Source organism: Carassius auratus, unplaced genomic scaffold, assembly GCF_003368295.1.
Source record: "Carassius auratus strain Wakin unplaced genomic scaffold, ASM336829v1 scaf_tig00024341, whole genome shotgun sequence".
Lineage (NCBI taxonomy): Eukaryota > Metazoa > Chordata > Actinopteri > Cypriniformes > Cyprinidae > Carassius > Carassius auratus.
The window spans coordinates 62501-71787 of NW_020525337.1; the positions used below are offsets into that span (position 1 = coordinate 62501).

A 9287-nucleotide genomic window follows, 5' to 3' on the forward strand; every position below is an offset into this window, starting at 1 on the left:
AATTGTTCCCTCCGTGGACTGTGATTTGTTCAGACATCAGTAGAGGAAGGCAAACAGGAGAAGAAATCAGATCAGCCTCCACAAGCCAAAAAGGCCAAAGTGAAAACTAAGGTCCTGGATCTGCCCATTGAGAACAACCCACAGTGGCAGCTTGCTAATGACATGCTCAACCTGTTCGTGGAGAGCGAGGTATGCTTTCTGTGCAGATGAGAAGTGGGGAAACGTCTTCAACCGTTAAGAGTTAAATCGAGTGTGATATTCTCTCCTCAGGGTAAGATGATCATGCAGGACAAGCTCGAGAAGGAGAGGAACGATGCCAAGAACTATGTGGAGGAGTACGTGTACGAGATGAGGGACAAACTGCACGGGATATTCGAGAAGTTCGTCGACGAGAGCGTGAGAGCATTCACATGGCTTAAAATCTAAATTAGGGAAATGTCTTAAAATCTTGAAGCAGTTTTTTAAATGAAGTAAAAGAAATAGCTCTCATCAGTGAAATATCTGCATGAAGGGATTGTGAAATCCTGGTCTAGTCATCACGAAAGAAGACTAGACATTCATTGGTCAGAAGGTGTTTTATATCACTATTAAATCTAAAGATCTCAGACATTTATTGTTATTGTGCAGGTATTAAAAATGGATTAACTTGATCCATGCTCTATTTAATTGAATGTACTACAATAACAAACCTGACGTATACAACTTCAAAAATAATAAAAACTATATAGACACATTTAAAAATAATTCTAAAAATGACAAAAACACAACAAAAAGACTTGAACTTAAATTAGAAAATATTAAAAACACTGATTTAAAAAAAAAAACGACTACAAATTAATCTCTTTGGTATAAATTGTAAATATATCACTCTTAAATGTGGATTTTGGCCTTAATTTTTTGACTTAATTACAAAATATTAAAAACACTGATTTAAAAAAAACGACTACAAATGAATCTCAGTGCATGAGTGTTATTTTAGTAATATGTATGTATTATCATAGTATTAATAACTTTGATTTATATATATTATATTTACATTTTATTTGTAAAATCAGTGTAAATAATTTTGCTTTTGTTAATTTTATTCATTATATATATATATATGTGTGTGTGTGTGTGTGTGTGTGTGTGTGTATACATATATAGCTTTAGTTTAATTTTGGTTTAACTTATTTCATTTAGCAGCATTTCTCCTATTCATTTAAGATTTTCATCTACTATGCATGTTTTATTTCAGCTGTATTTAAATGAACAAAAATGATTTTAATAGTTAGCGGTAACTTCAGCGGTGCCTGACTGCCGTCTGCTTTCTCTTCCAGGACAGAGATGCTCTCTCATTAAAACTGGAGGACACTGAGGTCTGGCTGTACGAGGACGGTGAAGACCAGCCTAAACAAGTATACATTGACAAACTAGTTGATCTGAAGGTACTAAACATCTTTTGAAGTCTATAATTTATGATGTATATAGCTCACACAAAACAAACAGCACTCAAGCACCAAATTACTTCCACTAAGTACTGGTTCATTTCTAATTATACTTACATTATGCATTTAGAAAGCAGATTTAATTTGGGCTTGTTAATGTATTAAAAATGTTCTTGCAGAGTCTCGGCCAACCTATTCAAGACAGATACACAGAGTTTGAGGAGAGACCCAAGGCTTTCGATGAGTTGGGCAGACAGCTGCAGCAATACATGAAGATTGTAGAGGCCTACAAAACCAAGGTGAGGTTGTGCTGGGTTAACGTTACATAAGGTGGCTTCACATGTCTTTCTGAATCACAGGAAGAGCAGTATGACCATCTGGAGGAGGCGGAGGTTCAGAAGGTGGACAGGATGGTGAACGACGTGATGATCTGGATGAACAGTAAAATGAACCAGCAGAGTAAACAGAGTCTCGCCTTGGAGCCTGTGGTGAAGACGACAGAGATTCAGGCCAAAACACGGGTCAGTCACAGTACTTTACTGTATATATCGTGTCTCTCCTTAAACATTTTGCTATATCGTTTATTTTTTGTAATGCATATATTTCTTAAAAGTTGCATACACCTGATCTAAGAGTGATAAAGAAACATGCATGAATGAGACAATAAAGAGAGGGATGTGCATGATGTGAAATAGAGTTATTAAAAGCAATAAGCAGTGGACAACTCAATGCATGGAACGCAATCACAAATTCAAGACATGCATGATGTTTAATAAAGTTATTAAGCACAATAAACGGTGAAAAACAACTCTGTTCTTCTTCACTGACATATAGCCGAAGCGTGCAAACAGAATGCACTTCTCTCAGTGTGTGATCGCAAATTCAGTTCTCTTTCACATCTTATTGCGCTTGAATGATCAATAGACACACAAATATGTCAGTATGCCGTCGTGTAGTGTATTCACACTAACACAGTCGATTATGGCTTAAATTAATGTAAGCAATTGTGTTGTAATGTAAGCAAACTGGATGTGTTTCAGTGTATTGGATCTGTGCAATCGGTCTTAAAGGGACAGTAGCCTAATTTACCTGCTGCTGTCTGTCATTAAAGTTAACCAAACAACAAAAGAGGGAGAAAATCACTCACTGCTCTTTACTGAACCTCTTTTGGATCTTTACAAAGAGTCGGTTAATATATGATTCATAAAATTATGTAGCTGCATTGAGAATGTCAAAAATAACATTTCTCATACTGTGAAATAAGATTTTGGTCACATTGTGCATCACTCTGATGCATTATTTTGTATCAGCATAATACGTTCATATTCAATCTCTTCGCATTTTCCACAGGAGCTGTTCTCCACTTGCAATCCCATTGTGTCCAAACCTAAACCCAAAGTGGACCTGCCAAAAGAGGAGAACCCCTCAGAACCGAACGGGCCGGTCAATACACAAGAAAACCCTGAAGCCCAGTCCGGCGGCACAGAGCAAGCGACTGCAGACACCGCAGAAACCAAGCCAGACATGGACCTCGATTAACCACGCTGTGTAATGTTATGTTAACGTTACACGTTATGTTATGCAACATAATGTTTTGTTAATGTTAACTTCCAGTGAATGCTAAATCATGTTCCTCACAGCGGGGTGACTCTCCCAAGCAGAGAATCAGTGGCTACATTTGCATGTCCTTTTATATTAAGAAAAACATCAATCACAATGCTGTACGACTTTGATTGCCTACGATCCAGTTTCTGTAATATGCTGGCTCTGTCAACTGTTGTTTCAATAAATATAGATTGAAACATACATGTGCATGCTTCTATTGTGGAATTATTTTAACACAATGTGAGATGCAATTTGATTCGCCTGTTGATTTCTGAATGCATTCACACATGAATTTACATCAGGTGAATGTAAATGAAGTGTGTCTCAATGTTTGTCAGGTTTAGCCATGTGACCAGTGCCGCAAATAATCTATGAATGCTTTATTTCATATTCAGTGTCTTATCTTTGCACATTTCTGATCCAGTTTACTTGCAGTTCAACCCTGCAACACTTCTTTTGAAACACCTGATTGTAATTAATAAAAAAAAATTATGTGTGTGTTTCTATAGCACTTTCCACAAATATTGTACACTTTGGTGTAAATTGTAAATACATTACTGTTAGATGTGGATTTTGGCCTTAATTTTTTGACTTAATTACAAAATGTAAAACATGCAACAAATTATATAGAAGATTTAGATTCAGCCCTGTTACAGCTCGATATTTCACAATAAATCTATCATATGAACCCCTACCTACACTTTTAGGCTCAATTACCCATCATGGTGTAATTTAATTTTAAAATAATAATGAACTTCTCTAAACAACATGTTTCGAAGGTAAAGACCTCTTCACAGAAAATTTGTTGAACATTAAAATATGTTTCTTCTACTGTTGCTGTGCACATTCTGCGTGGAAAGTGGCTCTAATACATTGGATGGATGAATGAGTGATTTTAAAGTGTATACATTGTTTCCAATTCATTCCTAAAATTCTTTTTTTTTGATGACGCAATGTGTTCTATCCACAAACACCGTGAAAAGTGCAACATTTCCTCTCGATCGCATGATCATGTTGCTCTGACACAAACATATGATCTGGTAAGTGTTTTTATGATTTTTTGTTATATTAATTTCAGTGTCATTGCGATTTACTAGTATTTTTGTAACTCAGAAAATACACACATCCTTGATGGCAATGCATCTAGAGAAGGAGTGTCAGGACTTTGAAGCCAAAATCAAAGCTGCTGGAGGAATCAACTTTGAACTTTGACCTGTGCGTGCCACCATTAAACAACACTGGCTTGTAATCGTGTTGCAGGTATTGGACCTGATGGCCACATCGTGTTCAATGGGCCTGGATCCAGTCTGGTGTCCTGAACACGTGTGAAGACTCTGGTTATGGACACTATTCTAGCTAACGCTCGTTTCTTTGATGGCGATCTCTCTAAAGTGGGGCTATAGTTGGCACAGTGATGGATGCTCGAGAGGTACAAATGTCCACATGTGTGACCCTAGACCACAAAAACAGTCCATTTTTCGAAATTGAGATTTATACAGCATCTGAAAGCTGAGTTAATAAGATTTTCATTGATGTATGGTTTCAGACAATATGGCTGAAATACAACTATTTGAAAATCTGGAATCTGAGGGAGCAAAAAAACGAAATATTGAGAAAATTATCTTTAAAGTTGTCCAAACTAAGTTCTTAGCAATGCATATTACTAATCAATTGTTTAAAAATATATTTACACTAGGGAACTTACTAAATATTTTCATGAAACATGATCTTTACTTAATGTTTTAATGATTTTTGCCATAAAATAAAAATCAATAATTTTTTACCCTCTAAAATGTTATTTTTGGCTATTACTACAAATATACCCCAGATAATTTAGACTGTTTTGTGCTCCAGGGTCACATTTGTGCTTTTCCTAATCTATCTTAATGACTTCTATAAATGTCAGCCCCTCCTTCTACTTCTGCAGATGACTCAGCTTTTATTGCCAAACTAATTAAATATTTCTCCAGCCAAATTCTTTTTTACAATATTTGTTGTAAGCTAGTTATATGCTAAAATAACGGCATACTAAAGTCAGCATTTCATTTACAGTAAATAAACTGATACTTTAAAATATATAAATTAAAATTAATTTAAAAATAATGTATTATAATAATAATAATATGCAGGATTAATTTAGGTTTCTCAGAGGAAGTCAGCATAGTTGGGTGAACTATAGTGGTGACTGAAAATGATAACAAATAAGTTTAGCAATGTCAGTGTTTATGATTGGTTCATGCTATAAATCCTGCTTCTTGTGTTTGTGTGAGGTCACGAATCAGTCTGAATAAACAATTAAATGGTGTTAATGGGAAGACTAATTAAAACACACAATTATGTATCACCACTTTTGATCTGCGGTGGTTTTTAGTGAGCAGTCAGATCATTGAAATTAAATCTCTGAAAAAAAGCAGCAGAACATCAGTTCATAAATAAAATATAATTTTTTTACATTTTTACTGCATTGAGTTAATATTTTGGAATAAATAAAAAATGCTTAAAACACTAAACTGATGAAATTTATACTTGGTTTTAATAAATAGAATAGCATGAAAATAAATATAATTTTTATTTTCCGGAAGTATGAGTAATGTTTATTTAACCACAAAAAAAATGACTGGGACATGCATTTCATAAACAATAAAATAAAATAAAAACAATGCAAAAGAAGAAAGTTCAACGCTCTTCAACAAAGAAATAACATAAAAAACACCCACAAATATTTTATGTTTATCTAAAGTCATTTTTGTTTATCTGTACACTTGATTTGGATCATCAAAATGGGATTTGCATAATTTATATTTGTGTAATTTAACATTTTATTTATGCACTTTGCTTCATATTCTGAGTTTGCATTTGACTGTTTTTATTCATTTTGAGGAATATGAAATTTAAGAGATTTGCTTGTTATTTAAAAAAGTCATGCATTACTAGTTACTCGAAAAAAGTCTAATCTGATTGCATAACTTGTTTTAGTGATCATAGTTTGTGAAAATCATCCATTCATGGCATCAGCAGTAGTGGACTGATCTGAAACAATACAATGATCGCTAACATGATTAAATGACATTTTCAAGTCATGATCTTTATCACTGGCTCTCATAAAGCGTTCATGCTCTATAAAAGCCATAGACAAGGGGGTGAATCACATATGGACAGTGTCAGCCTTCCAGCAGCATCCTCAGACTGTGTTTGTGTGCGTGAAGTATTTGCAAGGTAACTGTGCCTTCTCTTGTTTTACATGACTGAAGCCGTGTCTCTCTCCTGAGGGAATGAAGTGAATGCAGAAAATGTAAGAAAGAAAATTACATCATCAGTTTGTTAATATATTTTTATGGATGTTCACAATAAGTTGGTGGAAGAACAGTAGACTGATGAAGAGAATGGACACACAACAGAAAAACAATTGTACTCCTTTTTTTATTATTTTTATATGACATTTCGTTTATTTTATTAAACCTCTCAGTACGTGATGTATTGAATCCAAATGTGTTTATACTGTATAATAATAATATTAGACTAGGAAATCTAAGTCTTTAAATGTGAACAAATAAATCACAAGTTTATGTTTCACAGATGAGGCTTAAACCTAGTCTCAGACTAAAAGAAAAAACTTGCACTGATAAATCTTAAAATATGTAAGTGTCTCAAGATGCACGTTTATAATAACTGCTTGGATGTCCTAATTGAACTATTGAATTTGGCTCAATTTAAGCAGGTGAAACCAGCCATCAGTACTTTATTAACAAATACTTATCTTTTGAATTGATGATATGGAATTATGGTATTATACCTTTAATAATGAATAGATGATAAGTATTATTTATATGGCATTACAGTATTTATTAATAATAGCTTGTTATATATGTAAATTTTCCTTCTTAATTTATATATATATATATATATATATATATATATATATATATATATATATATACAGTACAGACCAAAAGTTTGGAAACATTACTATTTTTAATGTTTTTGAAAGAAGTTTCTTCTGCTCGTCAAGCCTGCATTTATTTGATCAAAAATACAGGGGAAAAAATTTAATATTGTGATATATTATTACAATTTAAAATGATTGTATTTAAATTTATTATATTTTAAATTATAATTTATTTCTGTGATGCAAAGCTGAATTTTTAGGATCATTATCACATGATCCTTTAGAAATCATTCTAATATGATGATTCATTATCAAAGTTGGAAACAGTTCTGCTGCTTAATATTTTTTCAGAAAATGTGATACTTTTTTAGGATACTTTGATTAATAAAAAGTTAAATGTTAAATGTTAAAAAAGCTATGTTTTTAAAATATAAATATTTTGTAATACCAATATGCACTACTGGTCAGTAATTTGGGGTCAGTAATTATTATTATTATTATTTTATTTTTTTTAATAAAATCAATACATTTATTCAGCAAGGATGTGTTAAATTGATAAGTGAAAGTAAAGAAAATATATTAGTAGAATATATATTATTAGATTTTTTATTTTATTTTGAATAAATGCAGTTCTTTTTCACCTTTATTTAATCAAATATATCAGACAGCAGAACTGTTTCCAACACTCATAATAAATCAGAATATTAGAATGATTTCTAAATGATCATGTGATCGACTGATGTTACATGTGACACTGAAGGCTGGAGGAATGATGCTGAAAATTCAGCTTTGCATCACAGGAATAAATTATTATTTATTTATTTTTTAAGTATATTCAAATAGAAAACTATTATTTTAAGTTATAATAATATTTTACAATATTACAGTTTTTTTTCTGTATTTTTGATCAAATAAATGCAGGCTTGATAATCAGAAGAAACTTCTTTCAAATTAAAAATAGTTTCCAAACTTGTGGTCTGTACTGTGTGTGTGTGTGTGTGTGTGTGTGTGTATATATATATACATACATATATATATATATATATATATATATATATATATATATACAAACTTTAAGGATTATTTGATGAATAAAAACTTAAAAAGTACACCATTTATTCAAAATAGAAATCATTTGTAACAATATAGACTACCATTATAAAGTTTGGGGTCAGTATTTTTTTTTATTTTTTTTTAAAGAAATTAATGTTTTCTTTCAGCAAGGATGTTAAACTGAAAAAAAAAAAAAGGATAATAAAGACTTAGAAAAGATTTCTCTTTTAAAAAATGCTTTGTTTTCAACTTTATTCAACAAATAATATTTATAAAAAAGTATATCACAAGTTCCAAATAAATAAATAAATAAATTTTAAGCAGCACAGAAATGATGGTAAATCGGCATATTAGAGTGATTTCTGAAGGATCGTGTGACTGGATAAAAATGCTGAAAATTCAGCTTAGCATCACAAAAATAAATTATATTTTAAAGTATATTACAATAGAAAACTATTATTTTAAATGTTAATATTATTTTATAATTTTACAGTTTTTTTCTGTATTTTTGATCAAATAAATGCAGTCTTGTTGTGCAGAAGAGTCTTCATTAAAGGACATAAAAAATCTTACTGATCCCAAACAGTAGTGTGTGTGTGTGTGTGTGTGTATACAGTATATACAGTATATACAGTGTGTGTGTGTGTGTGTGTGTGTGTGTGTATAGTATTTCACTTTTAATTAAAAAATTGCAACTTTTTATTTCATTTTGATTTTTAAAAAAAGTTTTAGTTTGACATTTTTTAAACATTTTCATGTAGTATTTTATTTTATTTGATCATATTTCAGTTAGCAATGACAACACTTGTCACCGAAAGGAAATCTATTATATTTTTTAATTGTGTAAAACTATTAGACTAAAGAGCTATTCCCTTCATGTGGTTAAAAAGTCAAAATAGGCAGTTCAGTATAATCAAGTTCATACATGACTGACTGAGCAACAATAACTTAGTGATTCACAAGGGTTGGGAATCATACGCCCTCCAGAATCAAATATCCCAGCCTCACTACACTTAGCCTACAGTGATTATTACTGTACTGCGACTGAATACTCTTGACACTAATCTCTCTAGACACTGTAAAGACAAGAGAACGTATAAAGGTTCAAAGATACTTTTTAGTTCAACAGTTTACTGATGGAAACTCATGTAACTGGTTACATAACAACACTCTTTGCACTAACAATAAATACACCCAATGGGCTTTGTTTCAAATCGTAGTGAGCTGCCTGATTATACAGCAGAGCGGAGAGCGCCTCTAGCGGCTGAAAGCAGTCTAGACAGGCAGCACACTACGCTTTGAGACAGAGCCTGCGC

At 32.0% G+C, this 9287-nt stretch overlaps 1 protein-coding gene and 1 pseudogene across 1 annotated transcript in view; both read left to right on the forward strand.

The window, feature by feature from the left end:
- LOC113078126 (heat shock 70 kDa protein 4-like) overlaps window positions 1-3233 on the forward strand; it is a 13599-nt gene extending 10366 nt beyond the window's left edge. Inside the window, exons 14-19 of the mRNA XM_026250436.1 lie at window positions 34-189; window positions 271-396; window positions 1320-1427; window positions 1607-1726; window positions 1787-1948; window positions 2778-3233. Of these exons, the coding sequence (XP_026106221.1) occupies window positions 34-189; window positions 271-396; window positions 1320-1427; window positions 1607-1726; window positions 1787-1948; window positions 2778-2966 (861 nt within the window). The 3' untranslated portion in view covers window positions 2967-3233. The remainder of the gene's footprint in view (window positions 1-33; window positions 190-270; window positions 397-1319; window positions 1428-1606; window positions 1727-1786; window positions 1949-2777) is intronic.
- A 752-nt stretch (window positions 3234-3985) lies between these two features.
- On the forward strand, window positions 3986-6619 carry LOC113078127 (glucosamine-6-phosphate isomerase 1-like; annotated as a pseudogene).
- The last annotated feature ends 2668 nt before the right edge of the window (window positions 6620-9287 follow it).